We start from the raw sequence: 26,280 nt of genomic DNA on the forward strand, positions 1-26,280 counted from the left end.
TCTTTTGAATTGTGTCTGCCTGATTTGATAAGTGCAGGATATAAAATGACCTTGAAAGCACTGGAACATAATGGGAATTGGAAGAATTAGGTAATGAGTGAAAGTGAATCTTTATCACTATCAATATATTGTCTCTGGTTAATAATTCATATTCATTCAACCTCTTGAGATTTCCGGAGATTTATAATTTTGTTCACAGATGTCATCATAATCATTTTTTAATAATTTCAAAATGCTTCAACCAATTAACGACACTTGCTAATTGAAAAGATAACTTGGCAGAAAGATTGAAATGCCTTGATTGAAAAAAGATCGAGTAGGCTAGGGCGGAATTGCGTAACTAACATTCACCCACAATTCCTGGCATTCTTCCGGTTTCCTTTATCTGATTCCTAAGATGGCGGACCGGCGACGTCGAAGGAGGCGCGCATCCCAGGACAGCGAGGAGGACGATGAATCTGGTTCGGGATCAGAAAGTGGAAAGTCCCTTTCGCCAACGACAAAGCCCCGAGTACGGGACCCTGAACCAGTAGAGGCACCAGCTGTTCGTGTGGTGCCGGAAAACGATGCTGAATCCGAGTGTGTGAGTCTTACTCCCGAGACGCGAAGCCGATCAATTAATAGGACTTGATTAGTTGGATAACTAGCTAACTCGGCTAACGTTAGCGTGCTCGCTACTAATTCATTGGCTGGGTCAACAAGTCACCCGGCTATGGGAATGGAACGGTGTCGGGCGGATAGTTGTCCGGTGTTTAGGCCAAGTCATATCCCCATGTTTTGCGTTTGCCACGTCCAGCTAATGTTTCTCATAAATCAACAAACTAACTCATGTTCTGCCGGGAATCGTCTGCAGCGCCAAACCGTAAACTAACGTTGGAGCTAGCTAACTTTGTTTTGTAATTTTAGCTTAGAATGTTTACCACGCTGGTAACGCGTTACCTAATGGTTATCTATAGGGAAGTGTTTAATTTAGCTAAATAACGTTACTGTACTATCAGTGTTTGTAGTTAAGCTCTTTGCAACTACTGTACTAGCTAGTAGTAGCTATGCTAAAGTTAAATCCAAAGGGAGCTTTGATATTGAGTTATTCCACTACTGACTGTGAAAATGTGACCATAATTAACGTCGTTAACTAGTTACGATATTTACCTCCACCAATCACGCCTAATTTTAAAGTCATTTTCTTGTCCAGTAATCAGTAAAGAACTTGACTTCACCCTCTTGTTTTGAATGGCCACCACTACGCCAAAGCTTGTTGATATTTATCGAAATCCCTAGTGATGTGAGGAATCCATGTTTGGCACAATGAATGGTTGTTTGATTATATTTTTATTTGACTTGGAAAGTGCACATTAATCAACGTTTCAGTAAAAGTGCACTTTTTAGTCAGCCAGCTAATTTTCAACTGCAGTCCCAGGGCAGGTTATTAAAAACAACAATACAGACAATGAGCAGTGAGCACTTGCAGAGCAACGTAGGACAAGCAACACGTAGCACGCAGACTGAGCAATAGCACAAAAAGCAACAAAATACATCAATGCAACAGTTTCCACACCTCACAAGCTATAGCATGGAAAGTGGCAATATACAACTAAGGTTTATGTTCACAAGTCTGATTGGCCTTTAGCCATGTTTTCATGTTTAGTTGAGGTTCGATAGGTAAGGCAGTTGTGTGTCTGGTGGCAGTGTGTTCCAGACATGGGAAGCTCTCACAGAGAAAGCAGGTTGATTAAATGTGCTCATGAGCTCATGCTTTCTGAGGATATAACAGTGATGATGGCTATTGGGCGTCCTATCAAGCACTTTGAGAGCCTGTTTGTAGATGGACTGAATGGGTTTTAATGTTGGGCCCAACTAATCAAGTAGTATGTTTAGATGTGTTATCATAGATTTGACTTACAGTTTTGCTACCTCCTAGTCAAACAATTTCGTATAAATCGGAAATTAGCTAGGTTTAATTAATTTTTTTGAGGCACCCTTTTCACCTGCTCTTTACGAGAGGTTGGACTCAAGTATGATGCCACGGTACTTAACATCGGATACCACCTGACATAGACATCTGGCTCAGGATCATCAGTTGCCCTCTTTGAGAAGAACATGTAGACTGTTATATTTTTTAAATACTTTGAGATGCAAACATGAGCCACTTTGTAACCTGGACCATTACAGTAGTGAGTTCTTGTGCAGCTTGTTTGCTCTTTGCATGCACCTATATCACTATAATTTGCATACATTTAAACTTCAGATCCAGTACAGACAGAAGACAGGCTGAACAGTACTGATCCTTGGGGCACGCCCACCTCATAGCTGATAGTGGTCGACAGCTCATTGCTCACTCTGACACACTGGGTTCTGCCTTTTCAAAGTATGTGCTCATCCATCTCAAGGCGTCAGGGGAGAAGTTAAAACTTGGGACAGTTGTTTATGAGAACCTCATGGTTAACAGTGTCAACATCTTTCCTTAGGTCTAGAAATACAGCCCCAACAATGCCCCCTTTGTCCATATTGGACTTCACATTTTCCAGAAGAAAGCAGTTGGGCATTTCTGTGGTGTGTTTTGCTCTGAAGTCAAACTGAATGGAGTGTAATGTGAAGGGGCTGTTGAGGTTGGTAATCTGTTGCTCTGCTACACACTTGTCAGCAACCTTCGACACCACAGGTAGTTTACTAATGGGCCTGTTACTCACTTCAGCAGGGTCACCTGATTTAAAGATGGATGTTATTATGGCCAACTTCCAGACCCTTGGAAACACCCCATGACCAATAGATGTGTTGGTGACCTTGGTAATGGGGCCAATGAGTGACTCAAACTTTTTTTTTAATCAACATAATTGGTGAAGCAAAGGGAAATGCTAAATTGATCTGGAAGAATCTAAAAAAAAAAGTTAACAGTGACACTGCAAAAAGACTGGACATCTATGTGAATGACAGTCTAACACAGGATGCATTGGCCAGGTTTGGATTAGATTTTGTTTAGGAAACCATTAATTGTAGTCAGTCTGGGTTGTGGATAGAAAAACCTGTCCGCTTCCACATCTGTGGAGAGTTGGTATCATGTTTGCCTGTCAGTGGTGTGTAGGCTACATACTGTTGCTATTTGTTGTCGGTTCAGTCGCATTGTTTGACTAGTGTTATCCTTTCTTAACAGGAAAGTGAAGATGGTGTAGGAGAAGGTGAGTCGGTGTTTGTTGATGCAATCCAATGGCCTATCTAGAATGATGCACACATCTGAGGCATTTCCCACAGTTGATGTTTATTTTTGCAGCTGTCCTTTCTGACTATGAAAGCGCAGATCCTGAGGAGAATGGCTCCCATTCAGAGGTAAGTTGCCACTGCTGAACAGAGTATACTTTAGGGTCAAATTTGAGTGTAATTTAAAAAATAATAATAATTTGCATGGGCAAAATAGTATATGACTAATCAGGTTGTTTGAATTTCAGTAATGCAGGCTTCATGAGCCTACCACAAGGTTCCTCATTCTCCCAACAGAATATCCCAACAAATAGATTGGAAAGATCATGATGTTTCTAACTTCCAAAGTATTTGTGAAAATTGTTTTGTGTATCACCATGAAACGAGAGTCCCTCCAGGATTTTTCTATTCTGAGACCCCCCCCTTTTTTTGTTTTGTTAAATCAACAATTCCTAGTATATTATTTAAGGGCTTGCAAATTTGACCAATCCTGCACTATTACCTCATAAAACAGTCAAATTATCGCATACAACTGACCGATCACCACACTTAAGGGCTCACAATTTAAATTCCACTGCACATTTACTGCATAATATTGTTAATTTAAGCACACATCACAAGCTTTTCCCTTGTCAGTGCATTTTTGTAACAAATTTGACGAAATCATTGCATATTGCCATGCAAAATGTCAGAATTGCTGCAGTGAAATCCTGGAGGGACTGAAGAGATGAGCAGGTTTCAACCATTGATACAGGTACCGGTATTTCGGAACACAGACCTTCTGCATTGTAGCAGCCCCTATTTGCAGGATACAGAAAAATAAAAACATTTACAATTGATGTACTCGTGCACTGCAATGCCTATGATGGTACTGGAATCCTCTTAATGAGGTCTTAACTGTGGTTCTGATGTGAAGTTTAATTTGTCCACTATGCATGGACGGTTTTGACTGCAATAAGTAGGACTCCAAGGATATTTGCATTGAGCTCTCTGACAGTATCTTGATAATGATACACATGGAGCAAACTAACTCAAGTCTTGTGTTTTCTCTCTCAGGGAGGTGAGGAGGAGGAGGAGGAAGAGGTCCCTCCACCGGCTGCTGGGCCCAAACCCACTCCTGCTTCCGACACCCCTGCTGCAGAGGGGGAGCTGCAGGAGGGAGGGGGAAAGGATGGGGAGGGTGAGAAAAGTATGAGGAAAGAAGTGAAGTGTGAAGACAAAGGCAACCTGGCAGGGGAGCGGCAAAGCGGAGATGGACAGGTAAGATGGTTAATTGAAAAGAAAATGGAGTTGAGGAATCACATACAAATATAGGCCTCTTGGTCAATCATTTTGAGTAATTCTACTCTTGTGTTACTAGGAAAGCACAGAAGACTCTGAGAATAAAGGCGTTAAACCAGGCCAGAAGCTGGATGATGACCAGGATCGTAATAACCCAGCCTATATCCCCCGTAAGGGAATGTTCTTTGAGCACGACGTCAGAGGAAATGCACAGGAGGAGGAACGGTAAAGGGGGAGCGTTTACCCTTTTTATCCATGAAATGTTTTTCGTTCAACTGGAACTAGCCAAACGTGACCAACAACCACACAGAAAGGAGGAATAACTCCTAATAACTACTAATCAGGGATGCAAACTAGTCACCTCTCAATGAATTTCGCCATTTTGAATCCAGAATATGTGATTCGTGTAGATCCGATGAGAAAATCCGGTTCACAAAACCGCATGCAAGCACGCGACTGAAAAGGGGGGTGGGGGTGATTTCATTTGTTACTAAGTGAACGTTATTTTTGCACACTGAGCCTGTTGCACCTGATGTCATCTATAGTGGCCACTATAATAGAGCAAACACAGAATGCTTGTTTGTGTCATGCGTTCTACTTAAAAATATTTTAAAAATCCCCAAGTGTAATATTTGTGTGTGTGGTCACAAGTGTTCTATTATGAAGGCTGTCATGGCTAACTGTAATATTAGTGTATTGTTTTTTTCTCAAGACTAGTGTAATTTGCTGTAAAGTCTAGGCAACCAGTAACATTGGCTTGCTTTCTTTACATTTTTTAGCTGTGAGTTAGGTTCACATGAACCACTTATTTTACACTCAGACTGATAATGTAGATCATATTCTTTGTTTAATTAGTTAACCTGCATTTCCCCCTAGCAGGGATTTTTAGCATGTTTCAGTGCAACAACAAAAAAGTGTCACCTTTTTGGGCCCTCACCAGTTTGTATCCCTGAGTAATAGATGGGTGTTTCATTGGTAAACCTGTGTTATTGATATATTTGTGGCTTCTTTCCTGTCCTCCAGGCCTAAGGGTCGTAACAGGAAGCTGTGGAAGGATGAGGGTCGCTGGGAACACGATAGGTTCAGGGAGGAGGAGCAGGCGCCCAAGTCACGTGAGGAGCTGGTTGCGATCTATGGCTATGACATCCGCAACGGAGGTGTCTCCAATGAGCGGTCCTATAGACAGCGCAAGCCCAGGTACTACTAACCCTTCAACTCTATTGGCCCAGTTTTCAAATCCCCATGTCCCTGACAGCCTGTAACACTAACCACCAGTACCGTCTATCGCGCCAATTAACAGGCACAATGTCACAATGCTTTTTGCAGGACAGAAAAGGGAAAATTCTTTGAAAATATATAGGTCCCCATTTATAAATTCTACATACTTACTATCTCGTTTTAGATGTTAAAAATAAATACAAATAAAAACATAATCTGGCCCACGTACCATAGTTTGCCCATTGCTGGTCTACTTGCAGCTTGTCCTCACACTAGCCGCCTCCTCCCCCTGCAGACACAGCACCTCTCCAGTCCGGGACAAGCGCTGGCAGGACGGAGACTGGGAGAGGCCTGTCCATACCTCCTGGCAGCAAGGAGGGAACCCCAACAGCCGTAGCGCCCCCCCAGCCGTGGCCCTGCAGCAGTCTGGTCCTCCCCCCTCAGCAGCCCCAAACACCCAGCGCAGCAACAACCCCCCCAGGCCCTCCTCCCACCCCCCTCCCCGGGGCTTCCAGGGCAACCGCCCTCCCCAGGCACACCACAGGAATGACCGAAACCAGGAGTCCCAACGGCCAGGCCCCAAGGCCCACCTCGCCGAGCCCCTCCAGACCCGGAGTTTACCGCCCATGGACGGGGAACAAGGCCCCAGGGGCCGGGGGAACAGAGGGGCCCATACAGAGCGCAGCCCTTCGGTCGTGGTGGAAGAGGTCCGCAGCGAGGAGGATGACGAGCGCAACACAACTACAGTGACAACGTCACAGTCCGTGTACTACAGTCGCCACTACAGTGGCAAGGGAGATCGCGAAAGGGACTCTGCGCCACCGCCACGACGACAGGAGCAGCAGCGAGGGGGATCTGCTCCTCCGGCAGACAACCAGGTTACCCGCGATGCCTCCCCGGCTCCAGAGCGCCCCGTGGAGAAGAAGTCGTATTCCCTAGCCAGGAGAACTCGCACCCGGGCCACTGAGCTGGGCAAGCAGGCCTCTCTTGAGGAGCCTGCCTCCACCGTCTCTTCCTCGGCCCTGAAGAGTGAGCCGTGGCATGGCCCCGGTCAGAGTCAGGGGGATGCTGGAGACAGCAGCCAGGGGACAGTACTCGCAGGGTTGGACCAGGACCTGACCAGACTCAGCCTGGCCGGACCGAACTGGCCCCAGAACCCATCTTCATATCTACGCGCTGAGATGAGGGGTGAGCCTTCTCTTTTGTTCTCTCCTTTCTCGCTCGCTCTACTCCTTTTTAATTTTTTAAATTTTTAAGTATTATGTAGTGACACACACCCCCTCAGAGCTCCAGCCACACTGTTACAAGCAGCTCAGTCACCACTGCACCAGCAGCCCAGGTGAAGCTAAGCAGCAGCTCCCTGGTGCAGCACTGAGTTGGTTGGTCGGTCAGTCGCTGACCGCTCAGTGTGGCTGGTTGACATGAGGCCATTGCAGTCAGTGTGGAGCAGTGTGGGCAGACGGTAGTGTGGGAATGGAAGTCTCTCTCTCCTAAGCCTTGCACGTAGTCTGGAGCCTGGGAGGTTTTTATCGTGCAATACATCGAAAATAAAATGTACTTTTGGCACCTGAGGTTTAAAGTGCCTCAAGTACACATTTTGTCAGGACAGAAACCCTAGTTAGAACTACACGTTGGTAGCTGTTTTGACATGATACGATGTAACGTGTTCCTCACTGTAACTAACTAAACAGCCGCAGTTGATCAGTTAGTTGGATTTGTTTTGCTTGCGTGTTGTCGACCCTTTTCTCGTCTCTTTGCAGGCATCCCTAGCTCTATACACATGGGTGGAGCACCTCCACAATACAGTAACATAGAAGAGCTGGTGAGTAGGCCTGCTTGTGTTATGTACCAAGATGAGTTTGTCATTTTTATATGTTGCCTTCAAGGGGAAATCTGGCATTTTTTACCTGACATTTTGAGTGGTTCGGTTAGCTCTCATCCTCTTTCTCTCCATCTCAGGGAGCTGGTAACCGGGCAAAGCGGTACTCGTCCCAGCGCCAGAGGCCAAGCCCGGAGCCCGCTCCTCCTATGCACATAGGGGTCATGGAGGGCCACTACTACGAGCCCAGTGAGTCAGTGCCACACACTACCACCAGAAGGCAGGGCACAACTGAAAACACACACTAGCCGGTGTCTTTGTCCATAGGCTCAGAGCCAGGCTCTGGTAGAATCGGTACTAAACTACAACATGTTTTAGCTGCATTAAAAAGCTGTTTTAACTGTTTTGAGAGGTTAGTTAGAATGGTAGGGTACACGGGTATCTGTGGAGCTGTCATAAACACGTAGCTTATGTTATAGTTTAACACATGATTACCTGATTGCCACATCAGATACTTGTGTGTGTATGTATAGTGTATGTGGACACCTCTTCAAATTAGTGGATATGGCTTGTACAGCCACTCCCGTTGCTGACGGTGTATTACATTGAGCACACAACCATGCAATCTCCATAGACAAACATCAGTAGAATGGCCTTACTGAAGAGCTCAGGGTCTTTCAACGTGGCACCATCATACGATGCCACCTTTCCAACAAGTCAGTTCGTCAAATTTCTGCCCTGCTAGAGCTGCCCCGGTCAACTGTAAGTGCTGTTATTGTGATGTGGAAACGTCTAGGAGCAACAACGGCTCAGGCGTGAAGCGGTAGGCCACACAAGAATGGGACCGCTGAGTGCTGAAGCGGGTAAAAATCATCAGTCCTCGGTTGCGTCACTCACTACCGAGTTCCAAACTGCCACTGGAAGCAACGTCAGCACAAGAACTATTCGTCGGGAGCTTCATGAAAGATCTAAGATCACCATGTGCAATGCCAAGCGTCGCCTGGAGTGGCGTAAAGCTCACTGCCATTGCACCAGTGGAAACGCATTGTGTGGAGAAATGTCCGACAGGGCGAATCTCGGTTTGGCAGATGCCAGAAGAAAGTTACCTGCCCCAATGCATGAATATGGTCTGGGGCTGTTTATCATGGTTCGGGCTTGGCCCCTTAGTTCCATTGAAGGGATAACTTAATGCTACAGCATAACTTACATTCTAGAATATTCTGTACTTCCAACTTTGTGGCAACAGTTTGGGGAAGGAGGGGGACCAACTTCATATTAATGCCTATGATTTAGGAATGTTTGAAAAGCAGGTGTCCACATACTTTTGGTTTGGTCGTGGAGTTGTAGAATAATATACTGTAGAGTGTAAACGTGAGTGTAAATGCTATATTGTCTCCTCCTGCAGTGTCTTACCAAGGACCAATCTATTCCCACGGCGACAGCCCCGCCCCCCTCCCACCCCAGGGCATTCTGGTCCAGCCTGAGATGCACCTCCCCCACCCAGGACACCCAGGTTAGTGTCTGTCAACTTGCTGCCAGGGAAATACATGTGTGGGAAGCAGTTACCCCTCAACTAAGATGACAGATATGAACTTGGCCTGGAGTCTTCGCTGGCAAAAAAAATAAATCAATGACAAGCTTTCTTGAACATCACTTACCTCTCTCTGCATAATCACCATGCAAGTGAAGACATGTTCAATCAACTCGGTAATAGTATTGCTTAAATTCTCAACTCTCAAATTAATTGTTATTCTTACTGGATTAATAAAGAAAAATAACTACTTTGTATAGTGCTTTTCAACAAGTGTTTCACGTCATAAAAAGTTGACTCAAGTGCCTCCAGACTAGGGATGTGAAAAATTTACAATTTGTCTTTAACCATTTTTTTTTTTTTTCGATAAGAAAAAAAACATAAAATGACATGTGAATTCACAATGCAGATATTGTTATTCATATGGCCACTAGGGGGCAATGGCGCTCAATCCACCCCAGTCATGGCTGCCAGACGGCACTCACCTTACTGCTGTCCCCCACCCACTCAGCAATGATGGTAGGCTCTCTCCTGTGTACCTCTTCTCCATGCTCGGTGGTCAGCACATGGGACTTAATGTCCCGCTTCTCATCAATGTGATGGCTCGTGGCAATGATGTTTGACCGCGTGTTCAGATTGCAGAGCAATCATTGTACAATTTCACTTTCCGGGGCTTCACAGTTTTTCTTGTAGTCTGGTTCTAGATATACCATCAGGGCACTGAAGCCGACATCCTCTACCATTGACAATGGCTGCATATTAACTGCAATAGTTTCTGTAATCAGCGCTGTTATTTTCTCCATCCCTTATCGCACTTCTTTTCTTGTGAAGATCCTGTCTTTTGTTGGGGTCCTGTGCTGCTGCCAGCAATGTTTCGTGTCTCGCGGTGCCTCCCTTTCAGATAGTTGAGCATTGTACCTGTACTCCCATTGTAGCTCAATTCCACTTTGCAAAGTTTGCATTTCACTACCTAATTTAACCTCTAATTATTGCCGTACGGGACTTTGCTGCTGTCGCTTCCCTGTCTCACTCTGACATTTTCCCAGCAATGATGACGTGCGGCGGCGCGCTTTATATTCGTGGCAAATCATTTCGAAAGATTCAGATCTCCTAACGTTACAGCATTGTTGTTAGGTATGTTTATTTTTTTCCCATTTATGATGACTGGTGACCTTTTTTAATGGTAGTTGTGTGATAACTAACTGCACTGTGATTTTAATTGTGGGGGGGGTGCTGTTTTTCGGTGAAGGATTTTTTTCAAAATGTTTACAATTTCATTTAAATGCCACTTCTACTCCTGACCAGAAATGCCGGTATGGTATTGGCTACTGTATGGTTCTGTCTGGTCACACCCATGAACCCCTCCTGTCTCCCCTCAGGTCTACACCCCCACCAGTCGAGCGGCCCCATGCCCAACCCGGCTCTCTACGCTGCTCCCCCTGTCTCCATGTCCCCTGGACAGCCCCCTCCACAGCAGCTGTTGGCCCCGCCATTCTACCCTCCGCCAGGTGTCATGACCTTTGGGAACACCAACTACCCCTACCCGGCAGGAGCCACCCTGCCCCCCATGTACAACCCCCCGGTGAGACCTCTGCCCTCGACACCATAGCTACCATATCTGCATGTCAAATGTTGCTATATATTCTACCCAGTGCAACATTACTGTTGCAATATTCTGTCAGCTCTGCAATTCTTGGCAAATGTATAAGGGGTGTTCAACTCTACCGTTAACATTTAGGAATGTGTAGCACATGCTACAAACATGCTGGTATTTACACTCATGCATAAACCGTTTAACCTCCCCTCAGGCCCAGTCGCAGGTGTACGGCCAGTCGCAGGTGTACGGTGGGGTGACGTACTACGACCCGATGCAGCAGCAAGCCCAGCCCAAACCCTCGCCTCCCCGGCGTTCCTCCCAGCCCGTCACCGTCAAACCTCCCCCACCAGAGGTAGGGTACGGCCCGGAGTGAGCCCCGAACCCCAGCGACCCAACAACTGGCAAGTCTTCAGTCTCTCACCCACTCGCCCAATCAAACACTTAGACTTAGACCTGCCTCAGTCCTAACTGGATGAGCCGGTGTGAGAGTAGGACGAAAGGGAAGGTTAGGTTCTTTTAAAATGTTGGTAATGTTGAAAGTCTGTTTTGTTGGGTGGGTGAGGAGTACGGAATAGGTCTGTGTAGCTGTAGGTCACACTATACCGTAGCCATACATGTGTCTGTGTTCCTCTTTTTAAAAATTTTAGCCCCCGTTCAAACGTAGGCTACATGTCTAAATCAAATGGTGTTTTTGCCTTGGACACGTGTGAAGGCCAGTGGCTCTGAGTCGGAGGAAAGCAGCTGAATGTGTGTTTAGATCTCTGCTCTCCAGTTCGTTCTGACAGACGAGCTCCTCTTATCCCCTAGAGCTCCTCCTAAAACTGCCTTCAAACTGATGTCTCTTTTTGAAATGTGAGTGGACACACACACTCTACAGAGACATGACTCAAAATCCCAGCAGAGATGCAGAGGTAACCTGCAAACAAACGAACGCCCAACACCTAGCTGCGTGAAAATCTCAAGACTTTTCCAATGAGCTCAATTGTAATTGCTGAACCATGCGTTCATGTCTCTCTCGCCTCCCTCTTCCTGCCTAATCCAAAGCTTGTGCGACAGAACGGTTGCACTGATTTGTCCCGTTTTTGCTATTTTTTCCCGTCTCTCCAGGACCGGAGTGGGAAGGCCAGTCAGATCAGGTCCTAGCACGACGTTCCGAATGACTACGCCAGTCGGAAGAGAGCGAGGGACAGGGAGACTGGGTCTGCAATAGAGGACCAGCGCCACCTGTGGAGCGGATGATGAATAGAGTTTTTATCTGCCTTGTGTTCAGGTGCACCATTGGTCGGTCGCCCACAATGCTGAAGTTTTTTTTTGCTGTTTTGGTACACCTACCAGTGTTTTGCCTCTGAGTGGAGTGCTGTCTTAAAACCCCTATAAAATGTAACCATAAACTGTTAAAGAAAGCCCTTGGTAACAACTCCTCTTTAAACATTACTTGACACCGATGACGACATTCGTAGAATTTTGTTCCTTCTAACAATCTGTCGTTCAACTGTAGGTATATTCATGCAAAAAAATGTGTAAGCTCGAACAAATGTTTAGGACTGGGTTAAATGTGTCATGTGAGTATTATGGAGAGTTATAACTGGGATAGGTAGTCATTTTATGTGGGCTAGCTAGACCTGTGTTCGTCCCACCCACCAGACGATTCTACTCCAGTGTTTCCGGAACCCTCCATAGCTACATTTACATTCCCCTACGTATTTATTTGGACAGTGAAGCAAAACTTTAAATGTCTCTACTCCAGCGTTTTGGATTTGAGATCAATGTTTCATACGAGGCGGCAGTACAGAATGTCGCCTTCTGTTTAATTTAAGGCTCTTTTAATAAATATATTTTTTTTCCTTTTTTAGAAATGAAAGCACTATGTATCTAGTCCAATCAAATGAAATATTTGAATCTCATCTAAATGCTGGAGTAGAGACAAATTGTTTTGCTTCACTGTCCAAATAAATATGTGGAGGAGTGTCTCATTTCATCTCACAACGGCATCGTAGGTCTTAGTTTTTATTTTATGGTTTTAAGTCTCGTTAACGCACTTTTTTTTATTTTTTAGATCAAGAATAAATCCTATATACAAATGGTGCTAACCTATAGCTAGTACCCTAGCATTTCAACAACTTGGTATTTTCCATTTCTCTTGATACCTTCCACATTGTACTGTTTTTTTGTTTGTTTTAAACGTATTACTGTATTACCAGAGAACCATTTAACTTTGCCTGAAACTGATGTACTTGACAGTGCTACTGCTTGGTGATAGCTTTCTCTAATGTAAGTGTGTGTATATAGATAAATGTATATTAAAGCCTGTGGCTTAAATTCGTATAAATACTACCACCTTATCAAATGAATACTGTCACAATGAACAAAAGTCTGCAGGGATGTCCTGTCTGTTTTCTGTATACATGGTTATGGACGGATGGATAAAAAATACATTTAAAAACGTCTGGCTTTTGAAATTTTAAATGGTGGTTTGGAGGTTTTGCTTTTTCCTTATTTCCTCAGAATCCTTTTTGTAAAAGTAGAGTGACTGGTGTGGCTACTCTACCACTAAACTGGGTCTGTTTGCAGAACATACTGCTGATCTGAAATGGGGTTTTTTGCCTAAAGAAAATTCCTTTAACTGCTGCGTTTTACACAGGCAGCCCAATTCTGAGCGTTTTCCACTAATTGGTCTTTTGACCAATCACATCAGATATTTTTCAGATCTGATTGGTCAAAAGACTGAATAGAAGTCTAAAAGCAACCTAACAAACCTACAATACATGCATGTTATACATACATAGATATGATTGTGAAAATAATTCAGTTGGTGCTGGTGGCTGCAAGCTGTTATAGTTAGTCTGCCTGGAAAAGGGCAGGTTATTGATGTATCTTTAAATTGGCTTTATATTTTCTTAAACTACTGAATCAGTATAAACTGAATTGAGTTGTATTAAGTTATTTGTTTAGAAATGGCTGGTAATGTTATTTTAAATTATTTTCTCTGCCTTAATAAATTGGTTTGAAATGTTTCATTTTAAATAAAGGTTACATTTAAAAAAAAATACTAGACCTGCCAACACTGAGGGCTTGTTTCATAGATGTTTGAATATAAAATGTTTCTTTGTGGAGCAAATTTTGTTTAGACAGGAATATTAAACAAAGTATAGGATAATGATTGTCGTGTGGTTGATTTGAAGTTAATTCAATGGCTACCACTGGATGGCGACATTGTGCCAAGCCTTCAGACTGACTGCATGGTACTGCGTTTCTTATGTAGGCCTATTTAAATCATTCACAAATCAACTATATGTATTATTTAAATAAGTGATTTACCAGACACTCTTATCCAGAGAAACTTACAGTATCCAGTGTGTACATTTTCATACTGGTCCCCCGTGGGAGTCAAACCCACAACATTGGTGTTGCAAAAACCATGCTCCACCAACGGCCATACGGGACTACCTATCTACGAACTGATGGCCACAATTATACAAGTCAGAATACTCAATGATACAATTTGCCCTTTCCAGTTGACCCTTAAGTTAACATGACTTGAGTCCAGCCATCACATGAAAATTAAATTAGTTGCATTTCACTGTTGTATTATAATGGGGCCATTGATGGATGGTAAAATGGCCCACTTATAATGGCTGGGGCCTGTACTGAGACTGAAAGGCCTCTTGCTGTGGAGCTACAGAGATGAGTGACAGCTTGATGGCAAGAGACATTAACGGGTCAATTTTGACTCTTCGAGTGGAAAATATGGTTTGTGTTTCAAAAACGAGGTGAACACAATTGATTCAAATCTGAATAAGAGGACAAGGCAATGCTGTAATTGTATACTTAACTATAGCCCTTGTTTGGTTAGCTACGTTGTACATGATAGGCTACAAAGGAAATGCACTTGCCTGCCATCTCTTTGCCAGGGTCCCTCTGTCTGTCTCTATGCCAATCTATTGCTGACATTACCAATAGGGTGGAATCTCACTTTCTGCCATGTAGCAAATTACAATGTTTCTGTCATGACATCTTCTCGAGAATGTAGGTATACAGAGTACACTTTGAAAATAGCCACAGCGGCATTATCTACTTACCAATGTGGTATCTCGCTTCATACAAGCATGGATGAGAATAGTGTATCCACTTAAATGTATTTGTAGCGCTTTCCACAGTCATTTGTCACAGACTACCATTTATTACAAAAGCCAGGTGTAAACTCTCACAGAGCATACTGAAGGTGACATTTGGCATTGAGATGAAACACTTGTGGAAGAAACATTGAGAGGAACCAGACCATATGAAAGATTTCAAGTAAAGCTGAGCTTTAGGGAGCCTACTGGTCTGGTGTAAGAGGAGTGCGGGTGGGAGGAGCTGAGGGAAGCCTAGGGGTACTCAAGCTTCTACATCAATAATTGTGTATGAATGAGGTCAAAACTCTGAATATTGCACAGCCAGGGGGCTAAAAGCTGAACTAATTCAAACTCCCTAGACCGCTGTGGAGGTTTACTTTGATCCTGATCCATGGTATAATATGTATATTTTAGCTGAGAGTTTCAGAGTTAAGCCACTGTTAAAATTCAACCATTCTTTCTTTGAAGGTTAGGATTGTGGAGACATTATGACCAAAAACATTTTTATTGGTAGCCTACCATAACTAATAGGTCCATTTGGGCCACATTCCACCAGAATTCAGGTGTTGGAGGACAAGCAAAGCTAATATAGGATGTGTTTTCCTCTTTCCCCCCCAAAAAGGGGTGGTTTGCTTCTTCTGTTTAGTGAACTTTGCTCTCGATACACTCATCCCTTTGGGCACAAATGTATTGGAGGTAAATTAGAGAGAAGAGAGAGGCATTGAATATTCATATATATATATATTCAACTTCAGTTCGCAGCAGCTAATGGGGCTCCTGATACATACTAAACACTAAAACTATATTTTTCTTAAGGGACGTTTTAGTGTAGCTTAACTTCTTTCAGTGTGAAGTTATTAGTAGCTTGGTAAACTATGTTTTCAGAGTAGCTTCCCCAACAAGGAGCACCAATCACCCTCCTTGTGAATATTTACAGTGGGGCAAAAAAGTATTTAGTCAGCCACCAATTGTGCAAGATCTCCCACTTAAAAAGATGAGAGAGGCCTGTAATTTTCATCATAGGTACACTTCAACTATGACAGACAAAATGAGAAAATAAATCCAGAAAATCACATCGTAGGATTTTTAATGAATTTATTTGCAAATGATGGTGGAAAATAAGTATTTGGTCAATAACAAAAGTTTATCTCAATACTTTGTTATATACCCTTTGTTGGCAATGACAGAGGTCAAACGTTTTCTGTAAGTCTTCACAAGGTTTTCACACACGGTTGCTGGTATTTTGGCCCATTCCTCCATGCAGATCTCCACTAGAGCAGTGATGGGGCTGTTGCTGGGCAACACAGACTTTCAACTCCCTCCAAAGATTTTCTATGGGGTTGAGATCTGGAGACTGGCTAGGCCACTTCAGGACCTTGAAATGCTTCTTACGAAGCCACTCCTTCGTTGCCCTGGCAGTGTGTTTGGGATCATTGTCATGCTAAAAGACCCAGCCACGTTTCATCTTCAATGCCCTTGCTGATGGTAGGCTTTGTTACGTTGGTCCCAGCTCTCTGCAGGTCATTCACTAGGTCCCCCCGTGTGGTTCTGGGATTTTTGCTCACCGTTCTTGTGATCATTTTGACCCCACGGGGTGAGATCTTGCGTGGAGCCCCAGATTGAGGGAGATTATCAGTAGTCTTGTATGCCTTCCATTTCCTAATAATAGCTCCCACAGTTGATTTCTTCAAACCAAGCTGCTTATCTATAGTAGATTGAGTCTTCCCAGCCTGGTGCAGGTCTATAATTTTGTTTCTGGTGTCCTTTAACAGCTCTTTGGTCTAGGCCAATGTGGAGTTTGGAGTGTGACTGTTTGAGGTTGTGGACAGGTGTCTTTTATACTGATAACTAGTTCAAACAGGTGCCATTAATACAGGTAACGAGTGGAGGACAGAGGAGACTCTTAAAGAAGAAGTTACAGGTCTGTGAGAGCCAGAAATCTTGCTTGTTTGTAGGTGACCAAATACTTATTTTCCACCATAATTTGCAAATAAATTCATAAAAAATCCTACAATGTGATTTTCTGGATTTTTTTTCTCTTTTTGTCTGTCATAGTTGAAGTGTACCTGTGATGAAAATTACAGGCCTCTCTCATCTTTTTAAGTGGGAGAACTTGCACAATTGGTGGCTGACTAAATACGTTTTTGCCCCACTGTATGTGCCCACAGCCAGAAAGAGAGAATTCAGCCACCAGCAGACAGTAACGGTAGAATCAAAGTGATTCTATAACACCCAGCCATATTATGAGTCACACAGAAACCTTGTATTGCAGATACTGGACTCATGTACTACTCATCCCCCTGCTTTAACAACCATGTTATAAGTGGCCTAATATATTCAGTACATTTGGAATGAAGGCGCTCAGCATTTACATTACAACGCTGTCTCTTTTCCACACCTATGCTGTCCAATAGCAGGCTCTGTCTCATGCTTTTTTAATGCAGTTGACGAGCGACTCATTTCATCGCACGTTGTTCATGGAGGCAGCTGCCATGTGAGGTTTTGGATTGACAGTTCTAAACTGTTGCTTGTGTTCTGGCCCGGGAGGGATCACAGCCATGTTTCTTATGTAAACAGGCTCATTTGAAGAAGAAATAAATGAATTATTCTTGCCATTGATGTTTTGTGCATTTTAATTAGCTTTGCGAAATGGGTTCACGACACCTCCCACACAATCAACGAAGCTGGCCAACATTTTCTCACAAACCCATTTTCACGTTTTTTCTCTCCCACTCTTTAATGCAGACCTTCTTCTGCTGCTGCTTGTTACTATGGTATCATGCTGTAATCCCATTCTCTCTCTAACTGTCAATCTTGTTTTCTTCCTGAAAGCCCTTCTTTACCCCCCTCTCTTCCCCAATCCCCTCAAACCTCTTACCCCTCACCACTCTCTTCCCCCTACCCCACAAAACCGCTTCCCCCTCAACCCCATTACTTTCCCTTATTGCCTCAGTATCCACCCCAGCCCCCTTCCTTCCTCTCCTGTCCCTGATGAATGTGTAACATATGGATTCCCCTCTCTCCCCTTCGCCTCTCTCCCCTTTGCCTCTCTCCCTCTTTTGTGTCCGGCCCTCTCGACTTGTGTGGGCAGAGTTGAAGTGAATGGCTCTGTTTCGGTTGTATTGTTGTCGGGCCCCTTTGGCCTCCATATGCACCACCACCAACAGACTGGCTTTCGGATGTAGCGTGGCATTATGTGTACATATTCCTGTTCCATTCCATTACTTTGAATTATGTGTATTTGGTAGTTGTTAGATTACATGTTAGATATTGCTGCACTGTTGGAACTAGAAGCACAAGCATTTCGCTACACTCGCAATTGCTTCTACTAACCATGTGTATGTGACCAATATGATTTGATTTGATGTGCCTGCTGGGGTTTCACGGATGTGCATGCTATGCGTGAAACGTGTGTGTGTGCGCTGAGGGGAGCGGGAGAGTCTATTCTGTGTCCCCCTCAATACCTGCCAACTCCACTAACATGCAGCGGCACACACATGTATCCTTAATGGCCCATCTTTGACAGTCCTGTATATTTAACGCAGGGTCCCCCAGTCCTTGTTTTTGTTCAGCATCGCGGTGCGCGTCGCAGAGGTGGGGCCCGTCCTCCCGTCCCATTGTAACTGTTACAGGCCAAACAAAGCACCCTGCCACCAAGGGTGGTGATGTCACCACGACGCAACCCCCTAACCCCCCCATCCATGTGTGTGTGTGTGTGAGACACACGTCATTAAACTCAGGCATGATTCATGGCAGCCTCAGTTGCTCTGTAGTGCTCATCCATAGACAAATGATCTGTCTGTAAGGCTCCGGCTAATGAGTGACGGTCAGGACAGCACATCACATAAGGCCCAGATACTGTTCTGCTCCCTCACTCCTACATTGACGCATAGAACATGACTCAGGCTATCACACTGTAGTGTACAGGGCCTGCACTCTCTCTCTGGGTCTCTCTCAGTCTGCTACTCTGACTGTCTGCCTCTTCTTCCATCTAAATCCCTCTGTCTCTCTTTCTTTCTCTCCCTCCCTGTTTTGGTCTGTTGCGACTCCTCTCACCCCGTCTGGACTCCTCTCACCCCGTCTGGACTCCTCTCACCCCGTCTGGACTCCTGCGCTGGGCGGGGTCGGATCACACACTGGTGTCACCCTGGCTCTAGTGACAGTGTTCTTCTGTTTGACACTTAGGCTGCCACGAATGAGTGTGCAAGGGAGTGCAAAGTGTGAGGGTGCTCCTCTCCTCTCTTTCTATCTTCTTTGTTTACCCTTTTCCCAACACGGAAATATATTTTTTAAAACATGTCAACTAAGTTTTTACGTCTTTCATGAAGCTTTACGGCTGTGTTTAGGTAGGTAGACCATTTGATGACCCTTCTTGAACATCTAAGTCCCGTTTGAGCCAATGTAAAAATGATCTGAAGTTCAGTGTTGTGACACTGAATAGACCTCAAGATGACTCGTCGACTGCCAATAGCAGTAACCCTATGGCTTGTGAGTATACAGATGTAGGATATGAATTTGATCCCTCTTTAGTTGCTGAGAATTTTCCTGCAAAGCAGGAAATGCAAACTTGAACTGTATTCGAGGTTTAAAAAGGCTTCAAAAGTTTGTAATTTCCACTTTAAAATGTCAGACTTGATTTGCCCGGATGAAAAATGTATCAACACTTACAAAAATTTGCCATGAATTATAATTCACATAATAATTAACATTTCCTGTTGTTGCACGATTATTTTCCTGCTGGCTCAAATTAAGATCCTACACTTAGAAAAAAAGGGTTCCAAAGGGGTTGTCCAGCTGTCCCCATAGGAGAACCATTTTTGGTTCCAGGTAGAACCCTTTTGGGTTCCATGTAGAACCCTCTGTGTAAAGGGTACTATATGGAACTCAAAAGGGATCTAACTGGAACCAAAAGGGTTCCACTATAGGGACAGCTGAAGAACCCTTTAAGATTCTAGATAGCACCGGTATAGAAAGATGAGAATATTTGTATTTATTGAACATTTATTTAACTAGGCAAGTCAGTTAAGAACAAATTCTTATTTACAATGACTAGGAACAGTGGGTTAATTGCCTTGTTCAGGGGAAGAACAACAGATTTTTACCTTGTCAGCTCGGGGATTTGATCTAGCAACCTTTCGGGTTACTGGCTCAACACGCTAACCACTAGGCTACCTGCTGAGAGATGAGTAATAATGAGAGATGGGGGCCTCCCGTGTGGCGCAGTGGTTAAGGGCGCTGTACTGCAGCGCCAGCTGTGCCATCAGAGTCCCTGGGTTCGCGCCCAATTGGCCTAGCGTCGTCCGGGTTAGGGAGGGCTTGGTCGGTAGGGATGTCCTTGTCTCATCGCGCACCAGCGACTCCTGTGGCGGGCCGGGCGCAGTGCGCGCTAACCAAGGTTGCCAGGTGCACGGTGTAGCCTCCGACACATTGGTGCCGCTGGCTTCCGGGTTGGATGCGCGCTGTGTTAAGAAGCAGTGCGGCTGGTTGGGTTGTGTATCGGAGGACGCATGACTTTCAACCTTCGTCTCTCCCGAGCCCGTACGGGAGTTGTAGCGATGAGACAAGATAGTAGCTACTACAACAAATGGATACCACGAAATTGGGGAGAAAAAGGGCTAAAAATTCAAAAAAATAAAAAAATAATGAGAGATGAGTAAAAGCTCTTGTTGGGCTACTCGAGCAGTATGTGTGAGTTTATTCCCTGTTGAAGGACTCTGATTTGGAACTGTCTGAACTGACTCATCTTCGCCGGGCTGAAATCGGGAGATGCAATTCAAAACAGCAGAGCCATAACGATGGCACATTCTGTCTGTCCTTGCAACCGAGACAGAACATTTAGCAGCTCTCAACTAAATATGCAGCATCAGATAGACGTCTGGAGTGCATGTGTGGGTGGATGTGAAGGGATGGAGGAAGGGGCGGGGTGGGTGTTGAGAATGAGAAGTGAAAGCTCCATTTATCAGAGTGCTTGAAGGTTGGGAGTCTGTTTGAGGAGTTAAGGATAATCTTTTTAGGAGTGGAACGGCCCCAGAGGGCAGAGCAGCCTCCTTCCTCCCAGATACCCAGAGGAGAGCCAGTGGAGCGTTGGAGGCTCTGACAGAGAGCCAGCTGATCTCCATCCTCAGACACACTCAGGTGACCGGCCTCATTTATCTCTCAGAGGGGCGGGGCGGGGCTCCCTCCTTGGCTTTGTTTGTGTGTGTAGCCCATGGAGCCCTGAGGGAATGTGTGTGTGTGTGTGTATTTCATTGGGGGGTGTGGGGGTGGGGGGGGGGGGGGGGGGGGTTGTCCAGATGAGTCATCGCAGATGTGCACCTCCCTCCCTCCAACTATGTCCGTCCGTCAGTAGAGCAGAGAGTGGAGTGTAGCGAGTGCATTAGGCACCCTGGGTCATTTGTCATCTTGGTGGATGACACATTGGAGAGGCACAGCACCGCTGAGAATCACATTCAATACAGTCACTGACTGATAGGATTACCCAATCGCCGTGGCAACGTCTGTCTCGCTGTTGTTCAGCCACAGTGAATATCAATTCAATATTTTTTCATGTTTTTTTTTACTCCTAGAGATGTCCTAAGGTACAGAGCAAGTGTGCCACTATAACCTCATGGATTCTAAGCTGATTCCAGTCATTCATAAGAAAACAGAATGACATCAATCTTGATCCAATTGAACACAAGTGATACTTTGCTCAGTTTGCTTTTAAATGTTGTTGTTTTTTACCACACCAAACAGACTATCCACAGTAAAGGACATTAGGTGGAACTAAAAACCTATAGCTCTGGTAACTGTGTGTCAATAAAAGTATCTTTGTGACCCTGTGACCTTGCTGACCTCAGCTCCATAGAAAACCATTCGCCATTGGAAGGCCAGTGCTCCCATAATAGCTAATCTGGTGATCATACTAGAACCTTCATGTGACATTTTCCACCCGTGTGTGGTAAGTGCAAATGAAAAGGTTATGACCAGTAACCTCATAGTAGACCCCCGCCCCCTTCCCTCTCCTCTCCCTCCCAGCCTGTTCATTCACCTTTTAGCACCTCTATGCTTCCCTTAAAATACATTTGATTGCATAGGCCAGAGTGGAGATACTGGTTCCGTCCATAGTATGGTGTAAAGCACAAGTGCTAATTTTTGGAGTGCAGGGGATTCCTTAGTGGTAATACCCAGTGCCCACACAGACCAGGCACTTACAGAGAAAGCAGAAGTGGAGGAGGAGGACGGAGAGAAGGAGCAGAGGGGACAGTACCGTAACATGATAACCATATCCTCATTTAGTAACACGGCAGACCTTGTGACCGAGGGCAATGCTTGCAATCACTACAACGCAACATAGCTCTGCGTCATAGTTTTGTGGTCAAACATTGTTACCATAGTTACCAAAGGGAGTTATTGTTTGGTGTGAATTATTTTTAATTCATGGCATTTCCAGAAATAGAGCAGTAAGAAAATGTGTTGTTAAGAAAAGCCTAGAAAAAACTTTAGAGGGACAAAGCCTGAAAGAGGACACGGCCTGTTCTTCTCTTTCAAATAAAAGGCTGGACTAGACGTTGAATTGACGTCTGTGCCCAGTGAGCTAATTCCCGACTTGACCCTGCAGAAACTTTGCTGTCAAAAGTCCACTGACTTAGCTAGCAGGTGCAGCTCAAGTTGTTATCTGATACCTCAGGAGTGCTGGAAAGAGGTATGGCTGCAATGGATAGTGAGAAAGTTACAGACTCACAAATATCATAACCCCCCTTTAATACACATATATGTGAATTTATCCCAATACTTTTGGTCCCCTAAAATGTGGGGACCGTACAAAAAGCGCTGTCATTTCTAAACGGTTCACCTGATATATATGAAAATACCCTCAAATCAAAGCTGACAGTCTGCACTTTAACCATAGTCATTGTATCATTTCACATCCAAAGTGCTGGAGTACAGAAGTAAAACCCCCCAAAATGTGTCACTCTGCCAATACTTTTGGAGTTCACTGTATATCAAAGTGTTGGAAGTGTAGGGGATTCCTCAGTGGGAATACCCCGTGCCCACACAGACCAGGCAGTTACAGAGAAAGCAGAAGTGGAGGAGGAGGACGGAGAGAAGAAACAGAAAGCCAGGGCTGAGGGGATGTGGAAGTCACAGGAGGTCGGTGGCACCCTAATTGGAGAGGACGGGCTCATGGTAATGACTGGAGCGGAACAGGTGGAATGGTATCAAATACATCAAACACATGGTTTGACGACATTCCATTTGCTCCGTTCCAGCCATTATTATGAGCCGTCCTCCCCTCAGCTGCCTCCTGTGGTGGAAGTACAGTACAGTATAGTGATAACCGTATCCTCATTTAGTAATGACCTTGTGACCGAGGGCAATGCTTGCAATCACTAATACACAACATAGCTCTGCATCATAGTTTTGTGGTCAAACCTTGTTACCATAGTTACCGACGGGAGTTATTGTTTGGTGTAAATACTTTTTCATTCAGGGCATTTCTGGAAATAGAGCAGTAAGAAAATGTATGTGTTGTTAAGAAAAGCCCCCCCAAAAACTTTAGAGGATCAAAGCCTTAAAGAGGACACAGACCATCTTACTCTTTTAGAATGCAAAATTCCAAGCTCAGTCAATTCAACGTCTATTCCACGATGGTTCAATGTAATTTCATTGAAATGACTTGGAAACAACGTTGACTCAACCATTATGTGACCAGTGGAGAGAGACAGGAGAGAGAGAAGAGAGAGTGTGTGTGTGTGTGTGTGTGTGTGTGTGTGTGTGTGTGTGCGTGCGTGAATGAGTGGGGGACTCCACTCCTGTGTCAGTGATGTGGGGCAGAGAGGTTTCCCTGAGATAAGTCACTCACTACACACGTTCCCCATCGACATTCCTCCCCATCGACATCCCTCCCCATCGACATCCCTCCCCATCGACATCCCTACAGCTCCGGGCCAGACGTTGCTGAGCTTGGCATATTGCCAGCTGTGACGGAAGGCTGTGGTCTCTGTGTGTAAGCGCTCCTGTCACTCACAGACAGGCGCTAGGGAGCTAGTGCCTTGTGTCAATAGGGACAGAGAGTGTGGATGAGCTAAAGGAACCAGTGACAAGGACGAGGCCATTCCTCAAGGAGATCAGACAATCAGAACTATTGTCTCAGGGGGCTTGCAAATCCATGCACGATCCCACAGCTAAAAACTCAACTGCATTGTGGTTGGTTGTGTGCGAGGTAGGCTTCACTACTACTGTCAGGCACTGTCTCGTTTGACATTTTATAGAGGGCCACAATGCTTGCCGTTCACTGCAAAAAAACTCACGGGTAACTTTAGCAGTTATTAAGATGTTTCTACACTGCCTCAATGTCCAGGCAATAGCCTGAATGAGTCTGTGTGCAGTAGGTTGAGAGAGAAAAGATGCCCCCAAGTGCATGTTATTGAGAAGAGAAGCCATGCTTTTCAATATCCCCAGCCATGAGCTCTCTTACATGTGACATGTGTTGTGTGGCACCTGTGTGCTCGCTGTCTGGAAAGACCTCTTGCATAGGCATGGAGCCGGATCAGTCATCCGTGGGTGGGCGGAATCGGATCCCGTATTTACTCTGAAACAAAGTATTGAGTATGCGGCAGCTCAGAGTGAGTATACCGTTTCCTCCTGCAGTCCAGTTGATCAACAGGATGGTGATGAAACCCTAAGCGACACCTGATAAGGTTCCATTTCATCATGAGTGCCTCGGCTGCTGTTTTCTGTTCAAGCCTCACGCTCTGTTGTTATATCATCATAGCTCCACTCATTGGCCTCGTTAAGTTATATCTTTCTTTGAAGTTCTTTAAGCCTTTTCGAGACCTTGTTTATTTTACATTTAATAAAAGGTCTGCCCCAAACTGGCATTTTTATCAACATTTCTTATACAAATATGACAAATATAACTTAATTTGTTCCATCGAATAGGCTACCACAATCAATATCACTCAATTGGTGATTCCAAAAATACATCCTGAATGATTTTCAATCACCAGCCACAAGTACTGGAGTAATGAAGTCACTACTACTTTTCAAATGGCCGCAGCTGGTTTAAACAGGGCAAATTAAATTTGAATGGAACTTAACTAAGAAAGGCCTTCTCTGAAATAAGGTCAAATACATTGTGCTTAGATTAATAATTAATCAATCCCTGAGTTATGCCTTTAATGAACTACTAAATCTAATAAGTGAATGGGGATTTTAATAATTGATTAATTGGCTTCCATCCAACCCCTAACTTCTTCACAAATAGTCAGTAAGCCTATGCTCTTTCTTTGATGCTTCAGCCCTTGCAATATGAATTTATTCAATTATTGTAACATAACAGAGATACTATATGTCCTTCACCATGTTTGTTACAATGTCCATCGAACCTCACTGAACTGAAAAATGACAAGCCAATAATCCGTGGAGCATTACATTAGGTGCTTGCCTTGGAACCATGTGTTCTTCTGTTAGTGTCACTGGTTGTGACTGCCACCTGTCCATATAGACAGCACCCATCCACCCACAATTAACAATGGGGCCATTTGAGCAAATAGGCATATCCACAACAAAAGAGAAGATAGAGCAAGACGACACCACAACTGACATATAGAACTAGCATATAGAACTCTTGTTCTTGACCGGTGTGTGTATAAAGGGTTAACCTGCCACACACGTGTGTTTTCAGCAGGGCTCTAGGCTTTTGGGGACCCTAGGCGAGATTTTGTTTGAAGGCCCCCCTCACCTCGTGGGCAAAACATTTTAGTGCCCCTCTCTTGACGGCAGAGCTAAACAATTTTTTTTTACTGCAATTCTACACATTTTGCCATGGGTGGAGAAAGTTTTTCAGTTTAAAAGCCAATTCTGTGAAATTCTGCACATTTTGCCATGATTTATGCCATATTTTTGGTGTATGTGGTGAATTTTCAAAACTAAGTACAAACTCGAAACCCTACCTTATGTTCAGAACCTTTGATTGTGCCTTCATTGGGGTTTCACACATCGTTCATACGAAATCAAAGTTGTCAGTGAAATACCATGAGAACATTTAGTGTAGTGAACAATACAGCCAGTGGTGATTTTGGCAAGTAAATCTTGGTGCGGGAAACTCTCAAAAAACGTTTTAAAGCCACAACACAACACAATACATTAATTGCACTATAATGATGCCAAACAATGCACACAGACTGTTAAAAACATAGCTGATATGGCTGACTTGCTTAAACAAATGTGGTTTCTAATGGCAATTGAGATGTACAAACTATGGCATAAGGGGACGATGAGCGGATAAGAGGCAATCCATAATTTTGATTAAAACATTAGTGAGCGAGCTAGGACGGACGTAGTCAATATAACCATTTGTTCAGCACTGTTGAAATGTACAGCGACAGAATTCAGAACATGGGCCAGAACATGGGCCGTTCTTACAGTATTCTCCCTGTACACCAAGTCAGAACCATAGGATAAATAAAGCAGACAATGAAAGATCTTATGATATTTGATGATTACATTTCTCTAAAACAGGCTATAGGTTACATGTGCACCA

At 44.3% G+C, this 26,280-nt stretch overlaps 1 protein-coding gene across 2 annotated transcripts; it reads left to right on the forward strand.

Moving 5' to 3' along the window:
• The first annotated feature begins 397 nt into the window (after window positions 1-397).
• On the forward strand, window positions 398-13,791 carry LOC139364602 (protein CASC3-like). Of its 2 annotated transcripts, XM_071101482.1 has the most exons (13): window positions 398-583; window positions 3,149-3,173; window positions 3,266-3,321; window positions 4,249-4,452; window positions 4,553-4,698; window positions 5,497-5,670; window positions 5,987-6,879; window positions 7,452-7,513; window positions 7,651-7,759; window positions 8,916-9,023; window positions 10,421-10,623; window positions 10,850-11,039; window positions 11,746-13,791. In XM_071101482.1, exons 1-12 carry the CDS (start codon window positions 398-400, stop codon window positions 11,009-11,011), a joined length of 2,328 nt encoding a protein of 775 aa, XP_070957583.1. In that variant the 3' UTR covers window positions 11,012-11,039; window positions 11,746-13,791. The 2 variants fall into 2 exon arrangements, with proteins under 2 accessions (XP_070957583.1, XP_070957582.1); XM_071101481.1 differs by having other exon boundaries at window positions 10,850-13,791.
• The last annotated feature ends 12,489 nt before the right edge of the window (window positions 13,792-26,280 follow it).

The sequence above is a fragment of the Oncorhynchus clarkii genome, chromosome 13 (assembly GCF_045791955.1).
Source record: "Oncorhynchus clarkii lewisi isolate Uvic-CL-2024 chromosome 13, UVic_Ocla_1.0, whole genome shotgun sequence".
Taxonomy (NCBI): domain Eukaryota; kingdom Metazoa; phylum Chordata; class Actinopteri; order Salmoniformes; family Salmonidae; genus Oncorhynchus; species Oncorhynchus clarkii.

What these genes read in the sequence shown, in the direction of transcription:
- LOC139364602 (XM_071101481.1), top strand. Translation starts at nt 398, where the DNA reads ATGGCGGACCGGCGACGTCGAAGGAGGCGCGCATCCCAGGACAGCGAG. An exon ending in AGAATGGCTCCCATTCAGAG is followed by an intron (nt 3,322 to 4,248) that starts GTAAGTTGCCAC and finishes TTTCTCTCTCAG; the next exon opens with GGAGGTGAGGAGGAGGAGGA. An exon ending in CCCCCACCCAGGACACCCAG is followed by an intron (nt 9,024 to 10,420) that starts GTTAGTGTCTGT and finishes GTCTCCCCTCAG; the next exon opens with GTCTACACCCCCACCAGTCG.